At 43.5% G+C, this 20,556-nt stretch overlaps 1 protein-coding gene across 3 annotated transcripts; it reads right to left on the bottom strand.

Annotated features, from left to right (window-relative positions):
* Positions 1 to 739: 739 nt before the first annotated feature.
* LOC115139219 (fermitin family homolog 1-like) lies at positions 740 to 17,813 on the bottom strand. Of its 3 annotated transcripts, XM_065026266.1 has the most exons (15): positions 17,593 to 17,812; positions 13,026 to 13,184; positions 11,198 to 11,431; positions 10,536 to 10,676; positions 9,605 to 9,791; positions 9,340 to 9,442; positions 9,097 to 9,204; positions 7,983 to 8,111; positions 7,730 to 7,779; positions 7,223 to 7,454; positions 7,024 to 7,100; positions 6,779 to 6,932; positions 6,436 to 6,560; positions 6,127 to 6,268; positions 740 to 3,072 (listed from the first exon to the last, which is right to left on the bottom strand). In XM_065026266.1, exons 1-15 carry the CDS (start codon positions 17,648 to 17,650, stop codon positions 2,899 to 2,901), a joined length of 2,073 nt encoding a protein of 690 aa, XP_064882338.1. In that variant the 5' UTR covers positions 17,651 to 17,812; the 3' UTR covers positions 740 to 2,898. The 3 variants fall into 3 exon arrangements, with proteins under 3 accessions (XP_064882338.1, XP_029532225.2, XP_029532226.2); XM_029676365.2 differs by lacking the exon at positions 6,436 to 6,560 and having other exon boundaries at positions 6,801 to 6,932; positions 17,593 to 17,811; XM_029676366.2 differs by lacking the exons at positions 740 to 3,072; positions 6,127 to 6,268 and having other exon boundaries at positions 6,287 to 6,560; positions 6,801 to 6,932; positions 17,593 to 17,813.
* Positions 17,814 to 20,556: the final 2,743 nt, after the last annotated feature.

The raw sequence follows: 20,556 nt of genomic DNA, 5'->3' as shown, positions 1-20,556 counted from the left end.
AGCCTCCACTCTTCTGGGAAGGCTTTCCACTAGATGTTGGTACAGTGATGCTGGGACTTGCTTCCATTCAGCCACAAGAGCATTAGTGAGGTCGGGCACTGATGTTGGGCGATGAGGCCTGGTTCGCAGTCGGTGTTCCAATTCATCCCAAAGGTGTTCGATGGAGTTGAGGTCAGGGCTCTGTGCCCGGCCAGTCAAGTTCTTCCACACCAATCTCAACAAACCATTTCTGTGTGGACCTCACTTTGTGCACAGGAGCAAGGGGAACTACTACTTCAAGGTCTCAGAGCAAGTGACGTCACTGATTGAAACGCTATTTAGCGCGCACCGCCAACTAAGCTAGCCGTTTCACATCCGTTACACTCACCCCCCTTTTGACCTCCTCCTTTTCCGCAGCAACCAGTGATCCGGGTCACGGCACCAATGTAACAGTATAACTTTAGACCATCCCCTCGCCCATACCAGAGCGCGAACCAGGGACCCTCTGCACACATCAACAACAGTCACCCATGAAGCATCGTCACCCACAAAGCATTGTTACCCATCGCTCCACAAAAGCCGTGGCCCTTGCAGAGCAAGGGGAACTACTACTTCAAGGTCTCAGAGCAAGTGACGTCACTGATTGAAACGCTATTTAGCGCGCACCGCTACCTAAGCTAGCCGTTTCACATCCGTTACATGGACATGTCATGAATTGTTCCCAGGGAATCACCATTGCAGAGAAAACAACTGACCAAAACATGTTTCTCAAGTTTATTTCAGTGCATCTCAGTCAGCAGAAATTCCAGTGTTTTCTCTGAAAACAGATGTCTCCTTCAACACGATAACCCACCACCAGAACTCTCTCTGAAATATACACTGCTCAAAAAAATAAAGGGAACACTTAAACAACACAATGTAACTCCAAGTCAATCACACTTCTGTGAAATCAAACTGTCCACTTAGGAAGCAACACTGATTGACAATACATTTCACATGCTGTTGTGCAAATGGAATAGACAACAGGTGGAAATTATAGGCATTTAGCAAGACACCCCCAATATAGGAGTGGTTCTGCAGGTGGTGACCACAGACCACTTCTCAGTTCCTATGCTTCCTGGCTGATGTTTTGGTCACTTTTGAATGCTGGCGGTGCTTTCACTCTAGTTGTAGCATGAGACGGAGTCTACAACCCGCACAAGTGGCTCAGGTAGTGCAGCTCATCCAGGATGGCACATCAATGCGAGATGTGGCAAGAAGGTTTGCTGTGTCTGTCAGCGTAGTGTCCAGAGCATGGAGGCGCTACCAGGAGACAGGCCAGTACATCAGGAGACGTGGAGGAGACCGTAGGAGGGCAACAACCCAGCAGCAGGACCGCTACCTCCGCCTTTGTGCAAGGAGGAGCACTGCCAGAGCCCTGAAAAATGACCTCCAGCAGGCCACAAATGTGCATGTGTCTGCTCAAACGGTCAGAAACAGACTCCATGAGGGTGGTATGAGGGTCCGACGTCCACAGGTGGGGGTTGTGCTTACAGCCCAACACTGTGCAGGACGTTTGGCATTTGCCAGAGAACATCAAGATTGGCAAATTCTCCACTGGCGCCCTGTGCTCTTCACAGATGAAAGCAGGTTCACACTGAGCACATGTGACAGACGTGACGGTCTGGAGACGCCGTGGAGAACGTTCTGCTGCCTGCAACATCCTCCAGCATGACCGGTTTGGCGGTGGGTCAGTCATGGTGTGGGGTGGCATTTCTTTGGGGGGCCGCACAGCCCTCCATGTGCTCGCCAGAGGTAGCCTGACTGCCATTAGGTACCGAGATGAGATCCTCAGACCCCTTGTGAGACCATATGCTGGTGTGGTTGGCCCTGGGTTCCTCCTACTGCAAGACAATGCTAGACCTCATGTGGCTGGAGTGTGTCAGCAGTTCCTGCAAGAGGAAGGCATTGATGCTATGGACTGGCCCGCCCGTTCTCCAGACCTGAATCCAATTGAGCACATCTGGGACATCATGTCTCGCTCCATCCACCAAAGCCACGTTGCACCGCAGACTGTCCAGGAGTTGGCGGATGCTTTAGTCCAGGTCTGGGAGGAGATCCCTCAGGAGACCATCCGCCACCTCATCAGGAGCATGCCCAGGCGTTGTAGGGAGGTCATAAAGGCACGTGGAGGCCACACACACTACTGAGCCTCATTTTGACTTGTTTTAAGGACATTACATCAAAGTTGGATCAGCCTGTAGTGTGGTTTTCCACTTTAATTTTGAGTGTGACTCCAAATCCAGACCTCCATGGGTTGATAAATTTGATTTCCATTGATAATTTGTGTGACTTTGTTGTCAGCACATTCAACTATGTAAAGAAAAAAGTATTTAATAAGAATATTTCATTCATTCAGATCTAGGATGTGTTATTTTAGTGTTCCCTTTATTTTTTGAGCAGTGTATTTTGGACTTGTAATAAAATTGCAAAAAAGTTACATTCTAAAACATCAAACAAGTAATATGTATAAAACAAGGCAATGAACGTATATTGATTGTGAAAGTAGCTGACAACATTAAATTCAAAGACTGGGCTACACCAAATCAAACAAGTGACAAGATGTATAGCTCATGTGCTGAATTAATTGCTGTCTCTGCAGATGGACCATGCAATCAAAGCAGTAGGCCAGGCCGTCAGACAAAGTGGCCTTGTAGAGATGGTCTACCCATCCTGTAGAGATGGTCTACCCATCCTGTAGAGATGGTCTACCCATCCTGTAGAGATGGTCTCGGGACGAAATATAGTGACAACGACATTCTACTTTTCTCTGCAATTTACAATATGAACAAATAATTGATGTAGTCTGCAAAACCATATCAACAATGCCTTCAAATGATTTCTTGCCAGCAGCACTAAGTGAAAGCTGATGTCCAGGGTTCATTCCTGCCCTCCGGTGAGTTTGTGGAAGAGTTCCTCATCCAGTGTCTCGTTCTGGTCTTTGGAGCGTGTTGAGAGGAAGATGTATCCTCTTATGTACTCATGGACCACCTTACAGTCACAGCTCACACAGGAGAAGGCTATCGACACATTCTGGTCAAACTCTATGGTCACCTGAAGACAAACAGTACGGATTAATATTGATTCATGTACTTTATAGATACAGTACCTTGCAAAAGTATTCATAACGCTTGGATTTCTTCACATTTTATTGTGTTACAAAGTGGGATTAAAATATATTTGTCATTTTATGTCAACAATCAACACAAAATACTCTGTAGTGTCAAAGTAGAAGACCATTTGAAATATATATTTTTTTACATATATAAATTAAATAACTTAAATGTAGTCGTTGCATAAGTATTCAGCTCCCCGGGTCGATACATGTTAGAAAAACCTTTGGCAGTGATTACAGCTGTGAGTCTTCTTGGGTAAGTCTCTAAGAGCTTTCCGCACCTACAGTCGTGGCCAAAAGCTGAGTCTGCTGCCTCAGTTTGTATGATGGCAATTTGCATATACTCCAGAATGTTATGAAGAGTGATCAGATGAATTGCAATTAATTGCAAAGTCCCTCTTTGCCATGCAAATGAACTGAATACCCCCAAAAAAACATTTCCACTGCATTTCAGGCCTGCCACAAAAGGACCAGCTGACATCATGTCAGTGATTTCACGTGTGTTAACACGTGTGAGTGTTGACGTGGACAAGGGACAAGGCTGGAGATCACTCTGTCATGCTGATTGAGTTCAAATAACAGACTGGAAGCTTCAAAAGGAGGGTGGTGCTTGGAATCATTGTTCTTCCTCTGTCAATCATGGTTACCTGTAAGGAAACACGTGCCTTCATCATTGCTTTGCACAAAAAGTTCTTCACATGCAAGGATATTGCTGCCAGTAAGATCAACCATTTATCGGATCATAAAGAACTTCAAGGAGAGCGGTTCAATTGTTGTGAAGAAGGCTTCGGGGCGCCCAAGATAGTCCAGCAAGCGGCAGGACCGTCTCCTAAAGTTGATTCAGCTGCGGGATTGGGGCTGCTGAGGACTGGGGTGAAGTCATTTTCTCTGATGAATCCCCTTTCCGATTGTTTGGGGCATCCGGAAAAAAGCTTGTCCGGAGAAGACAAGGTGAGCGCTACCATCAGTCCTGTGTCACGCCAACAGTAAAGCATCCTGAGACCATTCATGTGTGGGGTTGCTTCTCAGACAAGGGAGTGGGCTCACTCACAATTTTGCCTAAAGAACACAGCCATGAATAAAGAATGGTACCAACCATCCTCCGAGAGCAACCTCTACCAACCATCCAGGAACAGTTTGGTGACGAACAATGCCTTTTCCAGCATGATGGAGCACCTTGCCATAAGGCAAAAGTGATAACTAAGTGGCTCGGGCAACAAAACATCAATATGTTGGGTCCATGGCCAGGAAACTCTCCAGACCTTAATCACATTGAGAACTTGTGGTCTATCCTCAAGAGGCGGGTGGACAAACAAAAACCCACAACGTCTGACAAACTCCAAGCATTGATTATGCAAGAATGGGCTGCCCAGATGTTAATTGACAGCATGCCAGGGCGGATTGCAGAGGTCTTGAAAAAGAAGGGTCAACACTGCAAATATTGGCTCTGAATCAACTTAATGTAATTGTCAATGAAAGCCTTTGACACTTATGAGATGCTTGTAATTATACTTCAGTATTCCATAGTAACATCTGACAAAAATATCTAAAGAGACTGAAGCAGCAAACTTTGTGAAAATTAATATTTGTGTCATTCCCAAAACTTTAGGCAACTTTAGGCCATTCTTCAAGCTCTGTCAAGATATTTGGGACCATATCTAGACACCAATTTTCCAGTCTTGCCAGATTTACAAGCAGATTTAAGTCCAAACTGTAACTTGGCCACTCAGGAACATTCGCCATCTTCTTGGTAAACAAATCCAGTGTTGTTTTGGCCTTGTGTTGTAGGTTATTATCCTGCTAAAAGGTGAATTACTCTCCCAGTGTCTGGTGTAAAGCAGACTGAAGCAGGTTTTCCTCTAGGATTCTGCCTGTGCTTAGCTCCATTCCATTTATTTTTATCCTGAAAAACTCCCCAGTATTTGCCAATGTCAAGCATACCCATACCATGATGCAGCCAACACTATGCTTGAAAATAAGGAGGCAGTTACTCAGTGATATGTTGTGTTGGATTTGCCATGTTTTTTTTTCCAGTATTACTTCAGTGCCTTGTTGTAGACAATATGCATGTTTTGGAATATTTTTATTCTGTATATTTGTATTCTTCTTTTCACTCTGGTGGATTCACTACAATGTTGTTAATCCATCCTCTGTTTTCTTCCATTACGGCCATTGAACTCTGTAACTGTTTTAAAATCACCAATGGCCTCATGCTAACATCCCTAAGTTGTTTCCTTCCTGTCCTGCAGCTCAATTCAGAAGGACGACTGTATCTTGTGTCTGGGTGGTTTATGTATAATCCACAGCATAATTATTAACTTGACCATAATACTTAAGAGATATTCAATGTCTGATTTGTTATTGTCACCCATCTACAAATCACTGCCCTTCTTAATGAGGCTATTGAAAAGCTCCATGGTCTTTGTAATTTAATCTGTGCTTGAAATTCAAAACTTGCCTGAGGGACCTTACAGATGTTGTGTGTATGGGGGACAAGTGAGGGACCTTACAGATGTTGTGTGTATGGGGGACAAGTGAGGGACCTTACAGATGTTGTGTGTATGGGGGACAAGTGGAAGAGTTACTCATAAAAAAAGTCCTATTATTTAACACAGAGTGAGTCCATGTAATTTTTTATGTGATTTGTTAAGTTAAATGTTACTCCTGAACTAATTTAGGCTTGCCTGAACAGAGGGGCTGAATGCTTACGCAACGACTATATTTTAGTTTTTCATTTTGGGGGGGGGATTTCTCTTCCACTTTGAGATGACAGAGTATTTTAAGTAGATTGTTGAAAAAAAAAGACAATTAAATTAATTTTAATCCCACTTTGTAACAAAATAAAATGTGAATTCATCTAAGGGGTCTGAATACTTCTGCAAGGTTAAGTATATTTTCAGTAAAAAAACTGTTTCTCTTATTACAAAGACAACTATTATCCTTGCTTTCTAATCTGTAAAAAGCAATCAATCAATCAATCTAGAGCCATTTACCTGTCTGATCTCCCAGTTGACATTCCACTGTTTCATGTTGACGAATCTCCAGGTGGTGACAGGCAGGCCAGTGGACATGTCAATACGGATCAGACGGTTATAGGAGATACCCATCAGCTCATCCTTCTTACTGCCTCTGAACCTGGCACACACACACACACACACAAACACACACACGTGATAAGTAACTTTACCTGGGACAAGAAGATTTACATTAGCTCGCTGAGCTAACGCCTAAGGCTAAGGCATTATCTCAGCAGGCTAACACAGCCTTGAGGTGTTTGAACCTGGTCGGTCACATTTACCTACCTGACAATGTAGTATTTGATACCAAACTCAGCCAGGGACTGCCAGGCATGGATGAAGCGCATTTTAGCTTCATTGAAAGAGAGACTGGCAATGTTCTGATGGGCCTCAAGGATCCTCGCTGTCAGCTGGACAGCAGACAGAACAGGGACATTTAGGCTACTTTACTCAGTCCTTTAACAAATACTGAGAGGGTAAGTGAATGGAATAGAATTATCTGGATGTCGACAGATTGTCAGTCAGATTATAAAACCACTGGAGAGCTCTGATGACATCCTCTCCCTGTCTGTGGCTCACAAACACTGAATCTTGTTTGATTGATCATCACCCTATATTGCAGATAGACCCCCAACTGTTTGGTCTTGTACCTCTTGGTGTATCTAGGAGAGACAAAGCACTCAGCGTTCATCTCCATGGCATCCAGGTCTGGAGCAGACTGACCAGGGGGGGGCGCCAGACTCTTCATCTGCAGGAACGACTGGATGTTCTTCACCTCCGACCTAGACCAATCCCAGTTTCTCCTAGTCAGTTTACAGTCAGAAGCCTATTAATGTGGTAAGGCGTGGGAAGGATGAAGTAAGAACGTGTGACCTGTAGGAGCTGTAAGCCATGGTCTTGCCCTTGGAGGCCAGAGTACACGCTGCCTTCCACTTGGCATACTGCGTCTCCTGGATAAAAACAGGAATATCATCACAATATGTAAGGGGAACAATGGAGTCATGTTCTTGGTGCCCCACTCCAATTTTTTAAATTTTATAATAATTTGGTTCAATAAGAAATTGCATCTTACGTTGTCACAGCGGATGTAGACCTCGTTCATCCCATCAGCCACTGGGAGAAGCAGCTTGATGCCAAACTTCTTGTCCGTCACATTGACGTCAGGGACCACCTCACATCCTCGGAGATGCAGCTGTTCTATCGGCTCTCCGCTGGCTGTCTCTTTGTTCTTGTAGTAGGAGATGGTGGTGTCTTTAAACACGAACCAGTACTCCTTATATGAACGCAATGCCAGCCTTTTAGGCCTGGGGTACGAAACAAAACAACAACAAAAAACTATTTGAGGAAAAATGTGAACAGGTTGTGTCCCCACACAGTCACACGTTGCTGTGTGAACTGTCTGTGTCATGGACTATCTACAGTGTAGCATACTAACCTTTCCTTCTGTCAAGTGTAATGGCATTTTACTTCTATGACTTATCATTCTTGGTTTCGAAAACCCATGTTTCCATGTGTTACACAGATACAGTACCCTATTAATGTGTGTTTCTGGCCATATACAGTGGCCTTTAGGATTTACCTGAACAGCTTAAGGGAGTCTGCCAGCTTTGGAACGTCTGTGATGTCTTCCTGGTGGGGTGGGGGGGGCAACTGTCAATTATCCTGTGACATCATCATGTTGAGACATGCAATCAAAGCAGACAACCTATCAACCCTTGCTTAAAAGACAGGTGTTGCACCCTCTGAAACTGTTGAAATCATACAGACGTGTCTATCATTTATACTGTATATAAAGAATATGAATCGTTTAAAATAATAAAAACTCCACTTACCAATATTCTGTCTGTTTTTCCTCCAAGTGTGACCTCTAGATTGGATAAGGCAGCCTCTACTTCATCTATCTCCGGTTCATTGGAGAAGTCCAGAGGTTCCGTGGAAATGGTCATCTTACATATGTGATACTGAAACAATATTAACAAAATCATTAATAATCAACACTTAATGATGGGAATTGGGGGATATATCATACTAAGAGCAACAGGAGATTATTGTACAATACACAGTAGATAAGAGTACAATACAGATTAGATAAGAGTACAATACAGAGTAGATAAGAGTACAATACAGAGTAGATAAGAATACAATACACAGTAGATAAGAGTACAATACAGAGTAGATAAGAGTACAATACAGAGTAGATAAGAGTACAATACACCGTAGATAAGAATACAATACAGAGTAGATAAGAATACAATACACCGTAGATAAGAATACAATACACAGTAGATAAGAATACAATACACAGTAGATAAGAATACAATACACAGTAGATAAGAATACAATACACAGTAGATAAGAGTACAATACAGAGTAGATAAGAATACAATACACAGTAGATAAGAATACAATACACAGTAGATAAGAATACAATACACAGTAGATAAGAATACAATACACAGTAGATAAGAAGAGTATAAAACGAACAGACAAGTTTGAAAACCTAAATATACCCAGTCTTTAGCTGTGTAAAAGGCAGGTCTGAACCCAGAAACAGTATTTAGTTCAACACTTGAGGCCAGACGATGACACAGACTGGGAGGAGACAGAGAGAGTCTTGTGATTCCAGTAACAATGCAGGTGAGAGCAATAACCATCTCATGGATTTAATCATTTTTATAGATCAGTTGAGAATAAATCAGTCAGAGATGAAGAACAGTTGAAATTCTATGTTTTTCACTTAATACTTTTGTGTTATTTATATTTTATCACCCAGAGGAGTTCAGGAGGATAACCAGACTCCCTCCCTGCCTCCTGTGGGATTGTCCTCTTTCCCATCATGCCTCCTTTGGGACTGAGACACCAAACCAGATGGATAATAGTGTGTGCGTGTATGTGTGCGCGCATATGTATGTGTGTGTGTGTGTGTGTGTGTGTGTGTGTGTGTACCTGTAAGGAGGCGAACATGAGCATCTCCTCCTCAGTGCAGTTGATCTCCTCCAGTAGGATGGACCAGCGAGCCTGCTCATACAGCTGGGTTATCCTCACAGCATCATACTGAAACACACATCAATAAATCAGTCAATGTTAGGGTTAGAGATGGTGTTATAGTTACAGTTAGTCTCACCTTCGGGTTGAGGTTCAGTGTTATTCAAACACTCACTTAGGTTTAAGGTTAGGGGTTAGTGTTACCTTTGGGTTGAGGTCGAAGAAGCAGTGGTATTTGAAGCGTAGCTGCAGTCTGTCATGTTCTCCGATGCCCTGTTCCATCAAGGAGCGGGAGGAGTCCAGCCACCTGTCAATCACATCAGCAGCCTATCACAGTAAACCAGGAAGTGTTCAGGGAAGAGACAGAGAACTGCCCTCCAGCATAGCAAAGCCAACAACTAGTAAGTCTTCTACATGTACAGCCATTGTCTGGTTCATCTCAAGGTTTTTGTTTCTGAGTAACTCTTACCCTGCGTTGATGATGGCTTTGTCCACCATGGACAACTGCTGGTACATCTTGGCCAGCTCTACAGGGGGCAGGTTGGGCTGGCTGGAGGTCAGGGGGTTTTCCCCAAACCATAAGCTGGTGGCCGAGGCTGGAGTCCCATTCTCTGGGTCATAGGTGGGCACCATGGTCTTACTGTACAAGGGACTGCCTGGAGGGGTCAGGTGGAGGAGGAGACACAGTTCAGGGACCATGTTATAATGAGAGTGCTGATCTAGAATCAGTTTTGCCTTTTAGATCATAACGAATAAGATTATATCAAAACCTTTGAAATGGTTCAGAACTACAGTCAAAATGAGGCTGATTTTATGAGTTGGAATCGTCAGCTGCTCTATACTGTAGCTACTCAAACAGACTCAGAAAGTGTGTGTGTCTGCGTTTCAGCCTTGAGAACATTGCAGCGTACTGTACTATTCTTTCAGATATCTGTCATGATCGCTCTATTCTTTTAGATCTTCAGAATTCTCCATTCCTTCTTAGATTGTTTCAGAAGTCAACAGAAGCCACCATGTGGGCTGAATCTGGTGGTGTGAGACATACAAGTCAGAAATGATCCACTTTGAGTTCGCCTGAGGTTCTAAACCTTGACTGTGTTGCCATGGTGGTGAATGAAATAGCTTCACAGCATGATTGAAGATGACCTTGGAGATATGAGGAAAGTTTACGCCAGGCTTACGTCACCATGTGGATAACTTAGCCTGAGGGCCTGATGGTTTCTGTGATTCAATAAAGGTATATTGACAAAGAGACAACAACAATGGGGTTGGGTAAAGCAGAAACAGGCAGTCACCTAGGATATGGTTAACTTGGTTGAAGTCTTTACATGAAAACAGAAGGGAAGGATCTGACGGTCTAATAACACGATTAACATATGATTGTACTCTGCTTCTCTCACCCGTTCTCCCAGAGCCTCCATTGAAGATGTCCATATCTAAGATGTCTTCCAGCGCTGGGTTCTTGTCTTTCTTCATCTTCTTCTTCTTGGGCAGGTTATCTGGAGGCTTCAGCAGGGACAGCTCCTCTGGCCTCCTGATGTCTAGAGGAGAGAGGACGTCAAGGAGAGTTCCTGCCCCTAAACCCTACATCCTTACCCCTAGACCAGTGGTTCTCAAATGTATCCTCGGAGACCCCCAGATGTTTCCCAATTTTGCTGTAGAGCTGAACCAGCTCACCTGATTCACCTATTCAAAGGCTTGATGATTAGTTAACAAGTTGAATCAGGTGTGCTGGATCTGGAATAGATAAAATACATGGAAGGGCCGGGGGTCTCCGAGAAGAGGTTTGAGAACCACTTCCTTAGACCCCTAAACCCCTATACCTAGATTTAAATCCCTAACCACTAGGTCCTAGCCTCTACCCCCCTCAGTCCTGGTGAAGATGTGAGAGGACTGGAGAAGTATAAACAATATGACAAACATTTTCCTTGCCATCAATCAGTAATGGGAACTTGAGCATATTAAACACTGATCCAATCCTTTCAGATCTACAGTACACTAGTGCTAGTGCTTAGGGACTAGGGGTTGAGGATAGGGCCTCATATCCGGCTAGGGTACTCACTGAGTGCTCTGCAGATCTTTACGACGGTCTTGAAGACGACGGCAGAGTAGCTGACGGTGAGTTTGACCGTCTTCATGTTGGGCAGCCGCAGGCACAGGGGTTTGTGCTGAGGAGTGTATCGCAGGTCAGCGTCTGCCTGGACACCGTACTTGTCCAGGGTCCAGTGGGTCTTCAGCAGCCAACAGCTCCTCTGCTCCCACCACAGAGCATGGTCTGACCAGTCCTGAGGGGCCTCTAACGGGGGGAGATGGAGATGGGGGAAAGAGAGAGGATATATAGTTGGGTAAAAGGACAGTATTTTCACAAGGCACAAACATTGCCATTAAACATGTACAGCTGTATGTATTATGCACAATTAAAACCGATATTCTCTCGTCTAATAGGAAACAGGTACAAAAGTATCTATATCCACAGTAAAACGAATCCCATAGCGACATAACCTGAAAGGCCGCTCAGCAAGGAAGAAGCCACTGCTCCAAAACCACCATAAAAAAAGCCAGACTACGGTTTACAACTGCACATGGGGACAAAGATCGCCCTTTTTGGAGAAATGTCCTCTGGTCTGATGAAACAAAAATAGAACTGTTTGGCCATAATGACCATAGTTATGTTTGGAGGAAAAAGGAGGCGGCTTGCAAGCCGAAGAACACCATCCCAACCGTGAAGCACGCGGCTGGTTAGCATCATGTTGAGGGCGTACTTTTTTGCAGGAGGGACTGGTGCACTTCAAAATAGATGGCATCACGAGGAAAGAAAATTATGTGGATACTGTATATTAAAGTTAAAGCTTGGTCACAAATGGGTCTTCCAAATGGACAATGACCCCAAGCATACTTCCAAAGTTGTGGCAAAATGGCTTAAGGACAACAACGTCAAGGTATTGGAGTGGCCATCACAAAGCTCTGACATCAATCCTATAGACAATTTGTTGGCAGAACTGAAAAAGTGTGTGCGAGCAAGGAGGGCTACAAACCCGACTCAGTTACACCAGCTCTGTCAGAAGGAATGGGTCAAAATTCACCCAACTTATTGTGGGAAGCTTGTGGAAGTCTACACAAACTGTTTTACCCAAGTTAAACAATTTGAAGGCAATGCTACCAAATACTAATTGAGTGTATGTAAACTTCTGACCCAATGGGAATGTGATGAAAGAAATAAAAGCTGAAAGAAATAATTCTCTCTACTATTATTCTCACATTTGACATTCTTCAAATAAAGTGGTGATCCTAACTGACCGAAGACAGGGAATTTTTACTAGGATTAAATGTCAGGAATTGTGAAAAACTGAGTTTAAATGTATTTGGCTAAGGTATATGTAAACTTCTGTCTTCAACTGTATATGGCTTAGTCATATAAAGTACATGTTGTCATACACCCCCTTACTTCCATTGTAACAAACACAACACACCTTGTATCTATGTGAAATAAACCAAGGCTTAGGTCTCTATAATACCGTGTTACACTAGGGGAATTCCATAGTGTCTAATCCTCCTGAATGAAGGCAGGATGTGTCTTAAATCACACCCTATTCTTCATGTAGGACACTCATATAGTAGACGTAATAACTGTCAAAGGTAGTGCACTACACAGGAAATAGGGTGTCTTTTGAGATTTCTCCCAGGTGAATAAACATGAGATAAAGTGGTGGACTTTAGCCCCTCTGGCTGTGGTACTGAAGCATTGTGGGAGAACAATACTACTCAGCACTATAGATGAATGTAGGGCAAACAAGGGTGTGTTCTCCAGGCTAGTACTGTGTCTGAGAGAGGGGGGAGACAGAGAGAGACAGAGAGGGTTGGAAGAGAGAATGAAAGAGAGAGAGACTTACTGATCTTCTCCACCAGTTTGAGCATGAGTCCTCCAATGTGCAGGTCTCCCTTGACTCGGAGTTTAAACCTCATGCCCTCGTCTCCATCTCTCTGGTCTACCTGGACTGACAGCTCCCACGACGTGTTGCCATACTCTGCCGTGTTTATCATGACCCTGACTGGAGAGCAGGGAGTTTAGGTGAGAGATAGAGGACTTATTAACACATGTATTTGTGAAAAGTGTTGTATGACTAAAATATGATTGAGCGACTGATCCTGCTGTGGCTTCCCCAAAACACTGACTGAAGAGACAGGTCAGCAAAAGGGCATGTTCAGTCTCATTTGCAATACTGACTGACTAAAATAAATATAGCACCCTATTCTCTATATAGTAGGGCTGTCCCCAACTAAAACAAATCTTGGTCAACCAAGATTGTCTGTTCATCAATTGGTTGAATTTTTTAAATGTGTATTTTTCCATATATAGACACAACCTACGAAAGTATTCAGACCCTTTACCCATTTCCAAATGTTGTTACGTTACAGCCATATTCTAAAATTGATTAAATAGATTTCACCCCCATCAATCTACCTACAATAGCCCATAATGACAAAGCAGAAACAGGTTTTTAGACATTTTATTCACACTTTGATATGAGACTCGAAATTGAGCTCAGGTGCATCCTGTTTCCATTGATCATCCTTGAGATGTTTCTACAACTTGATTGGAGTCCATCTGTGGTAAATTCAATTGATTGGATATGATTTGGAAAGGCACACATCTGTCTATATAAGGTCCCACAGTTAAGAGTGCATGTCAGAGGAAAAACCAAGCCATGAGGTCGAAGGAATTGTCCGTAGCGCTCCAAGACAGGATTGTGTCGAGGCACAGAAGGGTACCAAAAAATGTCTGCAGTATTGAAGGTCCCCAAGAACATAATGGCCTCCATCATTCTTAATGGATGACGTTTGGAACCACCAAGGCTCTTCCTAGAGCTGGCCGCCTGGCCAAACTGAGGGGGAGGGGGGGCAGCACTCCACCAATCAGGCCTTTATGGTAGAGTGGCTAGACCGAAGTCACTCCTCAGTAAAAGGCACATGATAGCCAGCTTGGAGTTTGCCAAAAGGCACCTAAAAAGACTCTCAGACCATGAGAAACAAGATTCTCTGGTCTGATGAAACCAACATTGAACTCTTTGGCCTGAAAGCCAAGCGTCACGTCTGGAGGAAACCTAACACCATCCCTACAGTGAAGCATGGTGGTGGCGGCATCATGCTGTGGGGATGTTTTTCAGCGGCAGGGATTGGGAGACTAGTCAGGATCGAGGGTAAGGTGAACGGAGCAAGTACAGAGAGGTCCTTGATGAAAACCTACTCCAGAGTGCTCAGGACTTCAGACTGGGGTGAAGGTTCACCTTCCAACAGGACAATGACCCTAAGCACACAGCCAAGACAACTCAGGAGTGGCTTTGGGACAAGTCTCTGAATATCCTTGAGTGGCCCGGACTGAATCCAATCAAACATTTCCGGAGAGACCTGAAAATAGCTGTGCAGTGACGCTCCCCATCTAATCTGACATAGCTGGTGAGGATCTGCAGAGAAGAATGGGAGAAACTCCCCAAATACAGGTGTGCCAAGCTTGCAGCATACCCAAGAAGACTCGAGGCTGTAATCGCTGCCTTAAGTTCTTCAACAAAGTACTGAGTAAAGGGTCAGAATACTTATGTAAATGTAATATTTCTGTTTTTTATTATACATTTGCAAAAAAAAATCTACCCGTTTTTGCTTTGTCATTATGATATATTGTGCAGATTGATGAGCGGAAAAAAAACTATTAAATTAGAGTAAGGCTGTAGAGTAACAAAATGTGGAAAAGTCAAGGGGTCTGAATACTTTCTGAATGCACTGTATACAGCAGTTTCTTCCATTAAAAGTGCTCTACATTGTAGTGGTAACTCAGACTGTAACGTAACAAAATGTTGAAACTCAATACTTTCCGAATGCACTGTTTATTTGATTAAAACACAGATGTTATACACTGCTCAAAAAAATAAAGGGAACACTAAAATAACACATCCTAGATCTGAATGAATGAAATATTCTTATTAAATACTTTTTTCTTTGCATAGTTGAATGTGCTGACAACAAAATCACACAAAAATTATCAATGGAAATCAAATTTATCAACCCATGGAGGTCTGGATTTGGAGTCGCACTCAAAATTAAAGTGGAAAACCACACTACAGGCTGATCCAACTTTGATGTAATGTCCTTAAAACAAGTCAAAATGAGGCTCAGTAGTGTGTGTGGCCTCCACGTGTCTGTATGACCTCCCTACAACGCCTGGGCATGCTCCTGATGAGGTGGTGGATGGTCTCCTGAGGGATCTCCTCTCAGACCTGGACTAAAGCATCCGCCAAATCCTGGACAGTCTGTGGTGCAACGTGGGGTTGGTGGATGGAGCGAGACATGATGTCCCAGATGTGCTCAATTGGATTCAGGTCTGGGGAACGGGCGGGCCAGTCCATAGCATCAATGCCTTCCTCTTGCAGGAACTGCTGACACACTCCAGCCACATGAGGTCTAGCATTGTCTTGCATTAGGAGGAACCCAGGGCCAACCACACCAGCATATGGTCTCATAAGGGGTCTGAGGATCTCATCTCGGTACCTAATGGCAGTCAGGCTACCTCTGGCGAGCACATGGAGGGCTGTGCGGCCCCCCAAAGAAATGCCACCCCACACCATGACTGACCCACCGCCAAACCGGTCATGCTGGAGGGTGTTGCAGGCAGCAGAACGTTCTCCACGGCATCTCCATTTGCCAATCTTGGTGTTCTCTGGCAAATGCCAAACGTCCTGCACGGTGTTGGGCTGTAAGCACAACCCCCAACTGTGGACGTCGGGCCCTCATACCACCCTCATGGAGTCTGTTTCTGACCGTTTGAGCAGACACATGCACATTTGTGGCCTGCTGAAGGTAATTTTGCAGGGCTCTGGCAGTGCTCCTCCTGCTCCTCCTTGCACAAAGGCGGAGGTAGCGGTCCTGCTGCTGGGTTGTTGCCCTCCTACGGCCTCCTCCACGTCTCCTGATGTACTGGCCGGTCTCCTGGTAGCGCCTCCATGCTCTGGACACTATGCTGACAGACACAGCAAACCTTCTTGCCACAGGATGTGCCATCCTGGATGAGCTGCACTACCTGAGCCACTTGTGTGGGTTGTAGACTCCATCTAATGCTACCACTAGAGTGAAAGCTCCGCCAGCATTCAAAAGTGACCAAAACATCAGCCAGGAAGCATAAGAACTGAGAAGTAGTCTGTGGTTACCACCTGCAGAACCACTCCTTTATTGGGGGTGTTTTGCTAATTGCCTATAATTTCCACCTTTTGTCTATTCCATTTGCACAACAGCATGTGAAATTTATTGTCAATCAGTGTTGCTTCCTAAGTGGACAATTTCACAGAAGTGTGATTGACTTGGAGTTGCATTGTGTTGTTTAAGTGTTCCCTTTATTTAAAATAAATAAATAAATAGGAAGAAACCTAGAGGAACCAGGCTATGTTTTTGCCTTTCTAGGGAGTTTTTCCTCAAATGTACTTGTTGCCGGTAAAAGGTTGTGCGCGATGACTTTGGGCACATAATATCCATGCACCGACTAAAAAATACAAGTTAAATGGATTTTCATCCCATTTTCAACTTTACTGATGGTTATCTCACAACAAAAACATGTGTTATATTGCGAGTGTGCCCACTGGTAATGGCACGTGCTCTGCGCACGTACACATGATGAGATTATTATATTGGGCGAGCAAGAATTTTGAGTTTTGACAAGCATCGATTAACATGTCACCAGAATAAGACCGTCGATATTTATTGGAAAGGATCACCACGCTCATCACCTTGCACTTCCACCACTGTATGAAATTCATAATTTATTTAATCTGTAGCCTAATACACTGCATGCTTTTCCGACGTCGTACTGGGAGCATAATTCATTTTACCGACACAAAGAGATCCTACCTGGTCTAGCGTATTTGAAAAGTTTACTGAAAAAGTTTGTTTCCATCAGGCCTGTCATGATTATTATTATTATTTTTTAAATATATTTTTTACCGATATCTACTTTACGCGCATTAAACGTTTCGATGGAAACCTGGGTATTAAATACGTGTTATTTTTATTCGCAGGAGGAAATCTGGAACAAAAAAACGTATTTAGGTCTCATAAAACTGTTATGAGAAACAACTATGGTGAAATATGAATTTTAAAAAATATATAAGGACTCATATGTCGATTTATAATAGAGTAGGTTAAATTCAGTAGCACATACCATAACAAATGTGAAATGTTGGCTTACATTATAAACGATAGGCTAGATTGTATACTAGCCCAGTTGTTTCTCAAACCTCCTCGGGATCTCCAGACGTTTCACAATTTTGTTGTAGCCCTGAACTAGCTCACCTGGTTGACCTAGTAAAAGGCTCAACTGCGAATGAGCCGCAACCGAAACCTCCGCCATGCGTAAGGCTACAATCTCTTTTATCGTGCTAAAACCGTAACAGAACACAGGTATGTTAAAAAACTCACCTTGATAAGTTTGAAACCTCTTCTCTCTTTTTTTCTGTGGTGTGTGGTGCGGTCTCATGCGGTCTGCTGTCCCGTTCGCTCAGGACAGGTACCCGCCCCATACACACAGTTAAGGAAGTAGGCTAGCCTAGAAGTTTCAGCATTGTCTTGTAAAACGTCTCAGTAGCATGCAGTTCTGCTGTCTGTATTACTCTTAAAACTACCAACAACTACACAACCACTTCAAATGAGTGGATTCGGCTGTTTCACCGAAACCCGTTGCTGACAGGTGTATAAAATGGAGCACACAGTAATCTCCATAGACAAACATTGGCAGTAGAGTGGCTGATACTGAAATACTCAGTGACTTTCAACGGGCACCATCATAGGATGCCACCTTTCCAACAAGTCAGTTCATCAAATGTCTGCCCTGGTAAAGCTGCTCCGGTCAACTGTAAGCACTGTTATTGTGAAGTGGAAAACTCTCGTAGCAACAAAGGCTAAGTGAAGTGGTAGGCCACAATCACATTTATTTATAAAGCCCTTTTTACATCAGGCCACACAAGCTCACAGAGCGGGACCACCGAGTGCTGAAGCATGTAAAAAAGTCTGTCCTCGGTTGCAACACTCACTACCGTGTTCCAAACTGCCCCTGGAAGCAACATCAGCACAAGAACTTCATGAAATGAGTTTCCATAGCAGAGCAGCCGCGCACACAAGCCTAAGATTACCATGTGCAATGCCAAGCGTCAGCTGGAGTGGTGTAAAGCTAGCCACCAATGGACTCCTGGAGCAGTGGAAATGTCTTCTCTGGAGTTATGAATCATGCTTCACCATCTGGCAGTCCGACGGACGGATCTGGGTTAGGTGGATGCCAGGAAAACGCTACCTGTCCAAATGCATAGTGCCAACTGTAAAGTTTGGTGGAGTAGGAATAATGGTCTGGGGCTGTTTTTCATGGTTCGGGCTAGGCCCCTTAGTTTCAGTGAAGGGAAATCTTAACGCTACAGCATACAATGACATTCTAGACGATTCTATGTGTCCAACTTTGTGGCAAAAGTTTAGGGGCCCTTTCTTGTTTCAGCATGATAATGCACCAGTGCACAGAGCGAGGTTCATACAGAAATGGTTTGTTGAGATCGGTGTGGAAGAACTTGACTTGCCTGCACACAGCCCTGACCTCAACTCCATCTAACACCTTTGGAATGAATTGGAACGCCAACTGCCAGCCATGCCTAATCGCCCAACATCAGTGCCCGACCTCACTAATGCTCTTGTTGCTGATGGAAGCAAGTCCCCGGAGTAAAGTACCAACATCTAATGGAAAGCCTTCCCGGAAGAGTGGAGGCTGTTATAGCAGTGAAGGAGGGACCAACTCCATATTAATGACCATGATTTTGGAATGAGATGTACGACGAGCAGGTGTCCACATACTTTTGTATTTGTATTTTATAATCTTGTTTATTTCTCAAAGGCCGACTATAATTTGCAATAGGTGTGAGGAAGAAGCACAGGTAGCCTAACCTACCTATTTAGGATAGTCTGAGTTTTATGAATCAGACAGTCAGCGCACCTTCCCTTACTTTAATAACATCCTGTCTCTATGTGTAAATCCGTACAGTATGAATCATAACACTACACTTACAATATATAATATAGCCTATTTATTGATTGATTGATGTAGTGGCATTACACATCCATTCACAAAACTAAAGATCAAATATAATTTGAGTTACTGTCCAACATGTTACATAAGAATGTACACATTTAGAAACTCCAGTCATTGAAACACAGAAGTTGAATTGAATAGTAAGGACAACATAGGTAATAATGACTCAAGCCTGCCATCCACTGGATACTTGTGGTGGACTGACAGCATACAGGAGTGGCCAACCCTCCTACAGAACTACTGGGGAATGCAGGCTTTTGCTCCTGCCCCCTCTAAAACACCTGATACTACTAATCATCTGCACATTTGGACCGTGATTAGCTGAATCGAATGTGTTAGAGCAGGGCTGGAGCAAAAGCCTCATTCTGAGAATCTACAGTCACTCAGATGGCATCCATGTAATACTTACCACTAGATTATAAAGCCATCAGTGAGTTGGAGGATCCTAAATGGGAGTGGATCAAAGAGTTTCTCTCCCCCTCAAACTTATAAAGCAGTGAGTCAGTCAGTCATGCCGGGCAGGCCAAACTACTACTTAGTGAATATAAGCAGTTCAAAGCCATGAGGGATGTGGTCGATCCTCTAAAAAGAACAAGGCTTTCAAGTGAGGAGTTCCATGTAGTATTATGTTACGATGTGGTGGTGTGACCAGCAGAGGGAGCTACTATATAATTCTGAAACAAACTAGTCAATTCAGTTCAATTCAAGGGCTTTATTGGCATGGGAAACATGTGTTAACATTGCCAAAGCAAGTGAGGTAGACAACATACAAAGTGAATATATAAAGTGAAAAACAACAAAAATTAACAGTAAACATTACACATACAGAAGTTTCAAAACAGTAAAGACATTACAAATGTCATATTATATATGTATATATATATACAGTGTTTTAACAATGTACAAATGGTTAAAGGACACAAGATAAAATAAATAATCATAAATATGGGTTGTATTTACAATGGTGTTTGTTCTTCACTGGTTGCCCTTTTCTCGTGGCAACAGGTCACAAATCTTGCTGCTGTGATGGCACACTGTGGAATTTCACCCAGTAGATATGGGAGTTTTTCAAAATTGGATTTGTTTTCAAATTCTTTGTGGATCTGTGTAATCTGAGGGAGATATGTCTCTCTAATATGGTCATACATTGGGCAGGAGATTAGGAAGTGCAGCTCAGTTTCCACCTCATTTTGTGGGCAGTGAGCACATAGCCTGTCTTCTCTTGAGAGCCATGTCTGCCTACGGCGGCCTTTCTCAATAGCAAGGCTATGCTCACTGAGTCTGTACATAGTCAAAGCTTTCCTTAATGTTGGGTC

Source organism: Oncorhynchus nerka, linkage group LG13 (genome assembly GCF_034236695.1).
Source record: "Oncorhynchus nerka isolate Pitt River linkage group LG13, Oner_Uvic_2.0, whole genome shotgun sequence".
NCBI lineage: Eukaryota > Metazoa > Chordata > Actinopteri > Salmoniformes > Salmonidae > Oncorhynchus > Oncorhynchus nerka.
Note: the sequence above shows the minus strand (reverse complement) of the source record. Positions and strands in the feature narration are given on the sequence as shown.

Coding starts and splice junctions, on each gene's coding strand:
- LOC115139219 (XM_065026266.1), bottom strand. CDS start 17,650: ATGAGACCGCACCACACACCACAGAAAAAAAGAGAGAAGAGGTTTCAA. Junction 8,112..9,096: donor TCATGTTCGCCTCCTTACAG/GTACACACACAC, acceptor ATATTGTTTCAG/TATCACATATGTAAGATGAC. Junction 3,073..6,126: donor TCAACTGGGAGATCAGACAG/GTAAATGGCTCT, acceptor GTTTGTCTTCAG/GTGACCATAGAGTTTGACCA.